Genomic DNA, 12,958 nt, shown 5'->3' on the forward strand with positions numbered 1-12,958 from the left:
TCAAAGCCAAAGTCATATCCAAGTTGCGCACATCCAAAGTTGCTTCAAAATTGCACCCAAGTCAGTGCAACTTTGGAGTCGTACAAGTGTTAGGCCGGGTTCACACTGCTCCGACATGAAAGTCCCATGACTTCCGTTCCGACTTTGCCCTGCAACATCGGTCAGACTTTAATGAACAGGATCCGACTTGAGATGAGTGACTTGGGTCTTGTATGGCTTTTTTTTTTTTTTTCCAATACCCTTTGCAGTGCTAACATTGCCTCTAAACACAAGTCTCAAATAATATAGTGGATAGAAAAGCTGCGCTTAGTGACACGAATATAATGAGTCCAAATAAGTCCCAAAATTCAGTGTTGAACTATGAACTGATCAAATAAGGGTCCAAAATTTCAAGCGAAGATCCACAGAAGTAGATTACGTATGAAATTACTGCTTACCAGATGCAGCAGCAAATTGGGCCTTGCGTGTATTTATCCAAACTTGATGGGAGTCTATGAAGAATTCCTCCTCAGAAATTTCCGTCCCAGGATTACAAGTTGATGGATATATCAAAATAAAAAATAGGAATACATAGCGTGATACTGTATAATGAAGGTATATCACCCGTGTGTATCAGACAGAAATAGTGCTCATAGGAACCACCACCATCACAGGCTGCTTACCAGATGGATTATCAGAGAAAGCAAAATAGCGAATAAAGCAATCCTGACTAAGCCAACATAACAGCCACCACCTTAATCACGATGTAATTACCAGATAGTGTAGGTATAAGGAGCAAGTGAAATCGCTCTAATAGTAAAGGAACCCTTCAGGGCCGTTGACAGAAGTCACCGCTTACCAGATTGTGTGTGTGTGTGTATATAGATGCTTATATCACAAATCAAGATATCCCTGGATGCGGTCACTTGTCCCCTGTGTGCAGGTCCAGTCCCAGTAGTATCCGTCCCAGGATCACCGTTAAGGAAGTAATAGAATAAAAAACACAAACCAGCACATAGCGTGATACTGTATATAATTGATAAAAGGAAACTCCCGTGTGTGTCAGGAAAGGAAAGTGTCAATGAAGGCCACCACCATCACAGGCTGCTTACCAGATGGAAAAGCAAATTGAGTATGAACTATCCGAAGGCTGTCTCAGATGACTAAGACAGATAAAGAGATGAGCTAAGCCACCACCTAGATCTCAATTCAATTACCAGATAGTGCAACAAACAGGCATATAGGAACACTCAGATGACACGTGACCCCTCTATGACCGTCACTAGTAATCCCTGCTTACCAGATGTAAGCAGATGCATGCAGGAATCACAATATCGGTATCCACAGGCAAGGTATTCTATCCTCTATGCATATTTTCCGTCCCTGGTGGTATAGATGGCTGACCCACAAACAAGGCTCCCGGATTCACTGTATGCAGTCCCGTCCGCTCCGCACAGATGGATCCATCTGTTTTTGTGAATTGAGATCTAGGTGGTGGCTTAGCTCATCTCTTTATCTGTCTTAGTCATCTGAGACAGCCTTCGGATAGTTCATACTCAATTTGCTTTTCCATCTGGTAAGCAGCCTGTGATGGTGGTGGCCTTCATTGACACTTTCCTTTCCTGACACACACGGGAGTTTCCTTTTATCAATTATATACAGTATCACGCTATGTGCTGGTTTGGGTTTTTTATTCTATTACTTCCTTAACGGTGATCCTGGGATGGATACTACTGGGACTGGACCTGCACACAGGGGACAAGTGACCGCATCCAGGGATATCTTGATTTGTGATATAAGCATCTATATACACACACACACAATCTGGTAAGCGGTGACTTCTGTCAACGGCCCTGAAGGGTTTCTTTACTATTCGAGCGATTTCACTTGCTCCTTATACCTACACTATCTGGTAATTACATTGTGATTAAGGTGGTGGCTGTTATGTTGGCTTAGTCAGGGTTGCTTTATTCGCTATTTTGCTTTCTCTGATAATCCATCTGGTAAGCAGCCTGTGATGGTGGTGGTTCCTATGAGCACTATTTCTGTCTGATACACACGGGTGATATACCTTCATTATACAGTATCCCGCTATGTATTCCTATTTTTTATTTTGATATATCCATCAACTGGTAATCCTGGGACGGAAATTTCTGAGGAGGAATTCTTCATAGACTCCCATCAAGTTTGGATAAATACACGCAAGGCCCAATTTGCTGCTGCATCTGGTAAGCAGTAATTTCATACGTAATCTACTTCTGTGGATCTTCGCTTGAAATTTTGGACCCTTATTTGATCAGTTCATAGTTCAACACTGAATTTTGGGACTTATTTGGACTCATTCTATTCGTGTCACTAAGCGCAGCTTTTCTATCCACTATATTATTTGATGTTTGTCACATATTAAGTTGCAGCTACTTGTTCTGATATTTAGCGCAGTTTTTCCCTTTTCTTTTTTATCTAAACACAAGTCGCATGTCGCAAGTGGGATCAGTTAGGATGCTTATCCAACTTGAATACGACTTCAGTGATATTCAATGGACTGAAATCGAACCAAAGTTGGACCAAAGTAGTGCAGGAACCTTTTCCAAAGTCGGCCTGAGACAAGTTGGACCAGTTAAGATGGCTCTCATAAAGATTTAATGATTTATACACGTCATGCAACATGTGCTCTCAAAGTCAGAGCGTATGTCACAGCAGCATGAACCGGGCCTGGATGGAGCCTAAAATACCAACTGCCTACTGCCAGGAGATGAATAACGAATGCGTTTGTTCTTTATTGAATTGACTTTAATGATTTTATCTTTTTTTTATTTTTTTTGTATTTCCCTCACATTTGATATTTTACTTTAATGAATTGACTCTATTATTATCTCATGCATTATTTCAGAAAAATTAGTTACATGACCCTTATATCACATGCAAAATCCTTTTGTGAATTGACCCCATAGCGCATCTGTATGGGGCACTGCTAAAGCAATGGATGACTTTTGTTCTGCGCCCCTCAAGGGTCCCGGTAACAGCACTGCTGCTGATATACTGTATGTGTGGTGGTGGTCCTTGCTGGATTTCAAAAAAAAGCAAAAAAAAATAAGAAAGGAGCTTCATTCATTAATTCTTATTGAGTTTGGTATGATGTTAATACCAGTTGAAACACTTTGAAAACAATAAAAAGTTGTTAACAGAACTTTCTTCCTTTGCAATACTACATGGGACTCCTGAAATCTCTGGCACCGGCATTCTAAGCCTATAAATCTTTCAAGGAACATTAACTGGTAACTACGTACTTTCTAGCAGCCAATATTTCATTAAGTATAAACTGCTCCAGATGCTGAAAAGGCTAGGAAAGTATTTACACCTCTGTACTTTGGATTATTATTATTATAATACAGGATTTAAATGGCGCCAACAGTTTGCGCAGCGCTTTACAACATGACGACAGACAGTACAGTTACAATACAATTCAATACAGGAGGAATCCGAGGGCTCTACTCATTATCTAGGAGATACATTTTATTGCCCCTAAAAGCCCTGTTGAAGGTAAAACGTAATATGTTCTTTTTGGAGAAAGATAAGCGCCCCTGTCTTGTTTGTATAGTTGTACAACAAGTTGCATGAAAGCTCTATTTGTGGGTAAAAAAGGACATCGATTTTATTTAGGTACAGTGTCGCATGATCGCGCAATTGTCCGTTAAAGTAACGCAGCGCCGAATCGCAAAAATGGCCTGGTCCTTAACCACCTCCCACCCGGCCACTGTACATCATATACGGCCGGGTGGGAGTCTCGTCCTTCTGATCGGACGTTCCGGAATGTCCTGCAGAAGGAGCGACATTGCGCCGCCGCGGGCACGCGCAGCGGCGCGATCTCGATGTGCCTGTGTCCCTCGGACACATAGCAACAAGTTTTGGCAGGAGGGCCCTGTGATTGGCCCTCCTGATCACATGATGGCTATGTCCAATCACAGCCGTCATGTAATGTAAATACAGCTGTTGTAACGGCTTTGATCTCTTCTTCTCCTCACACAGATCCTGTCAGTGAGGAGAAGAAGAGACGATCTGTGCTGCAGCCAGGGGATAAGTTAGTTTGAAGCATTTTTTTTGCTAATTACTCACAGATCACAGTGGGGGGGGGGGGGGTCTGTGCTGATAATCAGAACATTGATTACCTGTGCAGCCCTGGGGGGGTGCCACTAGAGCCACCACGGATGCCCACCCATGACCACCAGGGATGCCCACCATGGCCACCAGGGATGGAAATCAGGGCTCAGAGAGCCTGCCAGTGGTGCCCTCCCTATCAGTGCTGCCCACCATTGCCATCTATCAGTGCTGCCCACCAGTGCCCATTATTGCCATCTATCAGTGCCGCCCACCAGTGCCCATTATTGCCCACCAGTGCTGCATATCAGTGCTACCTATCAGTGCCCATCAGTGCTGCATATCAGTGCCTCCTTACTATTATCTAGTATCAGTCATGGGGAGTGGCAGTTTTATGTTTAAAGTGGTTGTAACCCAAAAAAATGATCCTGTTTCTTTAAAGCAGGGGTGTCAAACTCAGTTTTGTTGAGGGCCGCATCAGCATTACGGTTGCCCCTCAAAGGGCCGGTTGTATCTGTAAGACCAGATGTTTAGAGCACACCCCCCCCCCGACTTTAGATGTCAAGAGACCCCACATCATCAGAAGTCAATAGTCCCCCCACCCTTCCTTGTATCACACACAGTGCACCCCCCTTACCTTATGCTGCTGCCAGGAAAAATCTGGGGTGGACCTGGGAAACGGTTCAGGGTCTGGAGGAGGGCCAGAGGAGTGCTGGAGTCAGCTGCTGGAGTCTGCTGATTGCTGAGACCAGGGGAGAAGCTTTGGCTGCACAGAGAGGTGCAGGATCTGTGGGAGGAGTTCTTTCCTCCTCTCTGCTGCCAACTGTTAAGTCAAGGTGGGAGTAGAGATGAAGAGGGTGCCGCAGCTGCAGGAGAGATGCGAGGGCCACATGAAATGACCTGTGGACCAGATTTAGCCCGCGGGCCTTGTGTTTGACACACGTGTTAAAGCATTAATAACAGCACAGTGATTGTGCTGTGTAATTTGTCCCTTTTGTATCCTCTAAAATACCTGGCTGATCCTGCCTGGTGCTGCCCTCCCCTCTCTAAACTGACCACATTTATCAAGGCTGCTGATTTGATACCGTGGTCAGTTTATATGCCTCCATCATCCCACTGTCTCTTCTCTATCCACCCTCTCCCTGCCTGTCAGCTAGTGTCAGTGCCAATCTGCTCCCCTTCCCTCCTGCTGCTAAAATGACTGTTTAATAGAATCCCCTATGTGCCCAGTTTATGTTCTCTATAAAAAAATACACAGCTTTTTACCTTCTTTCAGAGCGCCGCTAGGCGCTCATTTGACCACCCACTGACGTCAGCGGGGGATTCTCAGCCCCTTCCGCTGTAGTTATCAGACTGGGGAGGAGAGCGGCAGGCAGTCAAGTGAACGCCGAGCAGCGCTCTGAAATAAGATATAAAGCTACATATTCTTTTTCATATAGCACATACACTGGGGCACATAATGTAATGGAACATAGGGTTAACTATTAGGTACACAAAGTGGCTTTACAACCACATTAAAGTGATTGTAAAGTCTGATTTTTTTTTTTTTTTCTTTAAAAATAGCAAACTTGTCATACCTGCTCCTAGTAGTGGTTTTGCCCAGAGAAACCCCGATCCTCCTCTTCTCGGGTCCTTCTTTGGTGTTCCTTGCCCCTCCCTCCTGTCGAGTGCCCCCACAACAAGCAGCTTGCTATGGGGGCACTCAAGCCGAGCCACAGCTCCGTGTGTCCATTCAGACACGGAGCCACGTTCAGCCCCGCCCCCTCTCTCTCCTGCTTAGCTTACCGACTTTGACAGCAGCAAGAGCCAATGTGCCACTGCTGTGTCTCAGCCAATCAGGAGGGAGAGTCCGGGACAGCAGAGGCAGTCGTGTACATTGCTAGATAGAGTTGGGGCTCAGGTAAGTATTAGGGGAGCTGCTAAACACAGAAGGTTTTTTTTTTTATCTGAAAGCATAGAATGCATTCAGATAAAAAAAACCTTCTGCCTTTACAACCACTTTAAATGTTCATTGCTCACTGAATGAGTTTTTCTTATGCTGGCATTGCTACTATCCTGAGTACCAATGGGGCTCTACACTTAAGCCTGGAATCGCACCACCAAGTACTTGTGGCCTAACTGTGAAAACAGAATTTTTGGTACTGATGCAAATGTACAGTACAGGTATACTCCACTTTACGTATACTCGCCAATACGGACACATGGGCGTCTATGGGAAATCTTGGTCAGCTTGACATGGCACTGCTCCTAAACCTTAAGTGACAGGGACATCAAACTTGGGGAGCACTGAGAGGGTACCTAGGACTACAACATATCCAATTGTTGGTGTCCCTCTCACATATGGTTTGGGAGCAGTGCCATGTCAATTTGACCAAGGTTTCCCATAGATGCCAATGGTAAATAGTAAAAATCAAGAGCAGTGCCATGTCAAGCTGACCAAGATTTCCCATAGAGCTAGTGTATTTACTTGCATTGAGAAGTGCAAAAAAGTATTGCTTCACTTTAAGTAAATTTTTCATTTTACATACATGCTCTGGTCCCATTGTGTACTTAAAAGTGCGGTATGCCTGTATGTGTAAAGGACAGCTTAAATTGTCAGCGCTATGTAGATACCTGTATAAATGCACCGGAAAGCATCTGGTGAAAACCAGCCCTCCCTCAGTTCTACTTTTAAACCCTTTTTTTGCATACAGTGAAAAACTACAAAAACATCTGTCAAGTTTTTAGTACAATACATAATAGGGGTATATTCAGACTTGTATAAAGTACTCGAAATTTCTACTTGAGTAAAAGTACAAGTGCTCGATCAAAAAGTTACTTAAGTAGAAGTGGAAGTGCTCGCAGAAAAAGTTACTTAAGTAGAAGTACTAAAGTATTCAACATTTTTTTTACTTAAGTATTGCAAGTAGTTTTTTCAAAAAATTTGCTACTTAAGTACTAAAAGTAAAAAGTACCAGTAGTTTTGAAAAAAAATTTCTACTCAAGTACTGAAAGTAGAAGTACAAGTACTGTGTTATGTAGTTATTAAAGAAAGAAGTCAAAATTTTGAACATCATATTGTTTTTTATTATTTCAAATGATTTATTCAAATGATTAACCTGTGTTTGTTAGTAGTTTCTTGATGCACTTTAAGCGCTGTAGCACCATTTATTTGTTTGTTTCATATTTTTCTTTTTATTGGAAAGATTTGGTATAGCAGCTTTTATTATACACAGCCTTTATTTTCGTATGCGCTGATTTACAAATGACATTATACACATTTTTTTGAGCTTTATGCAACCTGCCATCTACTGTTCTGGCAGTGGTAATTTTTTTAAAAGTAACGAGTAACTATGCAGCACAAAAAAAAAATACTTGAGTAGAAGTATCGAAATCATCGAAAAAATGTAGTGAAGTAAAAGTAGAAGTAGGAGAAAAAAATTATACTCTAGGAAAGTACAGATACCGCATTTTGGTACTTAAGTACAGTACTTAAGTAGTTCTACTTCGTTACTATACATCTCTGGGTATATTCTTACCCTTGTTATAACAGAGAGTTTGAAAAAAATAATATTTGACCTGTTTAGTCACATGCCCTTTATTACTACTGGTATTTACCACTTTCAGCTAATACTTTCAGGGTTAGTAGTACTTTAATTGATAGAAACCCTGATTACTGTAAATCAGGGGTCTCCAAACTTTCTAAGCAAAGGGTCTGTTTCCTGTCTTCAAACTTAAGGGGGGCCAGACTGTGACCAGCAGGAATAGAAAAGGTTCTGGTGTCAGTGGAAGTAAACCATGTCCCCTCGTTGGTGTCAGTTGGAGGAATAGTGCTCCATCATTGGTATCAGTGGGAGGAATAAAGCCCCATCATTGCTGTCAGTAAGAGGAATAGTACCTAATCATTGGTGTTGATGGGAGGAATAGTGCCCCATCATTGGTGTCATGGGGAGTAGTAGTGCCACACCTTTGGTGTCAATTGGACGAATAGTGCCCCATCATTGGTGTCAGGAGAAATAGTTCTCCATCACTGGTGTCAGTGGGAGGAATAGTGACGCATCATTGGTGCCAGTGGGAGGAATAGTGCCGCATCATTGGTGCCAGTGGGAGGAATAGTGCCCCATCATTGGTGTCATGGGGAGGAATAGTGCCCCATCATTGGTGTCAGTGGGAGGAATAGTGCCCCATCATTGGTGTCAGTGGGAGGAATAGTGCCCCATCATTGGTGTCAGGAGAAATAGTGCCCCATCATTGGTGTCAGTGGGAGGAATAGTGCCCCATCATTGGTATCAGGAGGAATAGTGCCCCATCATTGGTGTCAGTGGGAGGAATAGTGCCGCATCATTGGTGTCATGGGGAGGAATAGTGCCCCATCATTGGTATCAGGAGGAATAGTGCCCCATCATTGGTGTCAGTGGGAGGAATAGTGCCCCATCATTGGTATCAGGTGGAATAGTGCCCCATCATTGGTGTCAGTGGGTGGAATAGTGCCCCATCATTGGTGTCAGTAGGAGGAATAGTGCCACATCATTGGTGTCAGGAGGAATAGTGCCGCATCATTGGTGTCAGGAGGACGAATAGTGCCCCATCATTGGTGTCATGGGGAGGAATAGTGCTGCATCATTGGTGTTAGTTGGAAAAATAGTGCTCCATTTATTGTGTCAGTGGGAAGAACTATGCCCCACTGTTGCTGATAACGGTGGGAATAATACAGCTGTGGGCCATAGTTTGGAGACCACTGCTGTACATCAAGGAGACAACATTCTAGTTTATTAAGGCACATTGCTGTGTTATGTCAATTATCTTCCCAATAAATATTGAAATTGTTCCCTCTCATTATCAGATAACATCAGAAAGGATGGATATGCCTCTTCTTGCATATGATGAGTATCTTGTATCTCGATCAATTTACTCCGAACTTAACTTCCAGCAAGAAAATGAAAAAAAGGAAACCATTCAGAAAAGTATTCCAAAAAGACTAAAAGACAGCTGCAGGTGGGTAGTTTTTTCACATAATCAGTGCATTTAAACAGATTTGCTGTGTTTTATTCTTAATTTCTAATTGTGGGGAGACCATTTTATCTACAAATCCAGATATGTGAACTGAATATTTATCCTTGCATTGAGCTCAGTTTGTGCTTTCCTTTCTACTATGATACATGTCAATATGACCGAAAGGATCTCTTCTGTCATAAAAGCCCTACCTGATAGCAATTGTAAAAAAAGTGGGGTTAATACCACTTTAAAGTGTATGTTACCCAAAAATGTTGTGTTTTCCAATATGTCTGCATTATCCTGTTCTCATTGCATTTCTTCCTTTGTGTAAAATATCTGGTGTTCCTGTCAGTCCCCCTGCTTTCCTATTTCAAACTGACCATAGGCATGGAAGCACATCCATTGCAGCCTGGTCGGTTTCTGTCTTTGCATTCTACTTGGGAGCACAGTCTGACTGTACTCCAATGGTCTGACTTGTGCTGACACAACTCAACTCACAGCTCTTCACTGGGAAGATCACTGCACGGCTGTTTCTCTGCCTCCTGCTGACCTACCTAAGCTCCTTATGCAATTGAGAACGGAGGCCATTTTCCCTTTTATTTTAAATGTAAATGGCTGTTTAAAAGGAGGGGGTCACATATACTTTAACCACTTTACGTCCACTCACTGTGCCTTTACTGCGACACAGTGGCTCGTTATCGTCCAGCGACGTAGACCTACGTCGCTGGACTCCTCCCCCTGTAGGCGGTGCTCGCGCACCGCCGGAGGCGCGCTCCCGCTGTTTTCATTCACAGCGGGAGTCGGGCCAGGGGAGGAGCGGCGGCGATCCCCGATCGTCGGGGAATCTAGTTTTAAGATCTCCAAAGTGACAGGGAGTGACAGATCGGAGTGTTCAGCATAGAACATCCGATCTGTCCCTGACTCACTCAGTCACCCCCCCCCCCCCACACGTCCGTAAGCACCAGGCATACATTAACCCCTCCCTCTCCAATAAAATTAACCCCTTCCCTGCCAGTGTCATTTTTACAGTAACAGTGCATATTTATGGCACTGATTACTGCAGTAATGTCACTGGTACCCCCTAAAGTGTCAAAAAATCAAAAGTATCAAAAATGCCAGTCAAGGGTCCGATCTGTCCACCATAATGACGCAGTCCCGCAAAAAAAAATCGCAGATCGCCGCCATTACTCGTTAAAAAAAAAAACACCAAAAATGACAGAAATCTTTCCCTTAGTTAGTAAACGCAATAACTTTTGCGCAAACCAATCAAAATATGCTTATTGTGATTTTTTTTACCAAACATATGTAGCAGAAAACAAATTGGCCAAAAATTTAAAAAAAATTTTGATTTTTACATTTTTTTTGGGGGGGAATTTCATATAAAAAAATGTTAAAAATATTGTTATTTTTTCAAAATAAACGCACTTTTTTGTTTATAGCGTAAAAAGTAAAAATCGCACAGGTGATCAAATACCACCAAAAGAAAACTCTGTTTGTGGGAAAAAAAGGACGTACATTTCATTTGGGTACGGCATCGCACGACCGCGCAATTGTCAGTTAAAGTCGCACAGCGCCGAATCACAAAAAGTGGCCTGGACGTAAGACAGCAAAATCCTCCGGTGGTAAAGTGGTTAAGCATCTTCAAAAAAGCACTCTAAGGCGTCATGTACACATAGCCTATTATGACTGGCAGCTGTGGAGAAATGTAAAATTGTGCCGTGATTTTCCTGCGTTTTGTGTCCGGCGGTCAAAATGTTCCTATCCTGAATGTGATTCTTCTGCGTTGGGGAGAAGGAGGTTGAAGGAAGGCTGAACCTCCTCTAACCGCAGTAGCTCCTCAATGATCATAAAAGCCTATGTGTAACATAGACACACAGGCTTTTATTGAGTTGAGTTTAGGAGATTATGCAAAAAAAACGCCAAAAGCTCCTAAACTCCAGTTTAAGAGCTGCTAGTGTACATGAAGTCTAACAGCCAATACTGTTGGGCTGTTGGTGATTCTCACATGCTTCAGAGAAGAATTTCTGATAATTAACTAAGGATGTCCTGATAGGATCTCTAAAGTAGCCATCAATCCTATTACACTTTAGACGCTTTCCTTTTCATTGCCCATGGCTGGACAGAAACAATGAGTATGACATCTGAATTAAAATCCAGAATTTACACACTGCATTTGTCTGAGTTGGTGAGAACGTTGCATAAAGAAAATCTTACTAGCATAAGCCTTTTTCAAAGGGTGACAGATCTTGTCATGGACCTGTCTTGATGCTCCTACAGATTTTGAAAAGCATAGTTCTTCTCTTATGGATGGATTTTCATACACACAGTGGCACAGCCATTGGTAGACACAAAATGTTTGTCCTATATAAAGCTCTATTTATTTATTTATTTATTTTAGTTCTTTACCTATTGAATTGTATACTTTTTTTTGCTGCATTGCTTGATTATATTGTTGTTTTGATGTACAGTTGCACACCAGTAACAGCTCGCCAAAAACTTAAGAAATTTTTCCCTGTCCTTACCTGGCTGCCCAAGTACCGATGGAAAGAATGGCTTGTACATGACGTTGTCTCAGGACTTTGCACAGGGCTCGTTGCCACTTTACAAGGTAAGCTTTTTCCTCATACAAGTTTTGTTCATTGTGATATATTTTACTAAACATTTATTTTATACTTGAGTCCTTGGATAGCATCTTTGTGGGTATGGTTAAATTGTCTTTTACCTCTAGTTGCAAAAAGAGTACCTCCTTGTCTTTTGCAATGACCTTAAAGCGGAGCTCCACTGATTTTTGTGTTAATTAAAAGTCAGCAAAGAGTATCTGCTGATTTTTATTAAACACACACTCACCTGTCCCACGATCCAGCGATACGCCGGCAGGAGCCTCGGTTCTCTCCTTCTTCTCCCTGCATCGCCGGCATCACTCCTGTGGGCACCCAGCTGTGAATAGCTGCAAATATAAGATAGAATAGCTGCAAATATAAGATAGAATATTTTGTTGTATAGGTTGTACAGTACATTTCCATTGTGCTCCCTGACAGAATTATACAAATAAAATATTTACAGCATTCCTACAAAAATAAGTAAGAAAGCTAGTCTTATACATTCTGTGCACTTCTTACATTGATCAGGGTAAATCCTATTCATTTTTTGCAAGCTTGTACCATAAGTGCTTGAAGAATTCAACGGGCTTCAAGCTTGTCAGCATGGCTATGATATTTTATTTGTAACTTTCTTATACCAGTCTCACTACATGATATTTTTATTGCTTATCTGTTTTCAGATACTTACAAAGTGAATCTCACAATGCACCTTGAACCCTCTTAGCCTTGTAGTTCATATACTTAAAATATAACTGTTTCTCACACCTCAGGACTTTTTTCACCTTTTTGATTAGATAGAATGTACGAATATAGATTGTGCCTGCCCTCAGTTACACCATATTGATGCAAAGTGCTAGAAGCAGATATGCATTGCATACTGTAATCTTAGATAACTAAGCTATACACATTAAATTATTATTATAAAACAGGCTTTATATAGTGCCAACAGTTTACTTTATAACATGAGGGCAGACAGTACAGCTTCAATACAGTTCAGTACAGGAGGAATTTAGAGGGCCCTGCTCGAGCTTACAATCTAAAAGGGAGGTTCAAGTGACATCAAAAGGTAATAATTGTGGGAAGTGGGCTGATGGGGAAGATAAAAAGAACAGTTGTTAGGTGGAGGCAACACAGGCTTCTCTGAAGAGAAGATGGATCGGGGATCACCTAAAAATGGACAGAGTAGTAGATAGTCAGATTGGGGTAGGAGGTCCCAGAGAATGAGAGAGGCTCGGGAGAAGTCTGGAAGTGAGCATCTGAGAAGGTGACAAGAGCTAAAGAGCAGGAGGAATTGGAAGGAACCAAAAAAA

General features: G+C 42.2%; 1 protein-coding gene across 6 annotated transcripts in view; it reads left to right on the top strand.

Annotated features, from left to right (window-relative positions):
• The window catches only part of LOC309553329 (pendrin-like), a 146,875-nt gene that overhangs the window by 54,670 nt on the left and 79,247 nt on the right, over positions 1–12,958 (top strand). For 5 of the 6 annotated variants that reach the window (XM_082254384.1, XM_082254385.1, XM_082254389.1 and 2 more), the window contains exons 2-3: positions 8,897–9,048; positions 11,517–11,656. In XM_082254384.1, coding sequence (XP_082110510.1) covers positions 8,897–9,048; positions 11,517–11,656 — 292 coding nt within the window. Of the gene's footprint in view, positions 1–3,231; positions 3,255–8,896; positions 9,049–11,516; positions 11,657–12,958 lie in introns of those variants that run through there. The other variant, XM_082254388.1, reaches the window with a different exon arrangement.

Source organism: Pelophylax lessonae (assembly GCF_965119305.1).
Source record: "Pelophylax lessonae genome assembly, chromosome: 4".
NCBI classification, from domain to species: Eukaryota; Metazoa; Chordata; class Amphibia; order Anura; family Ranidae; genus Pelophylax; species Pelophylax lessonae.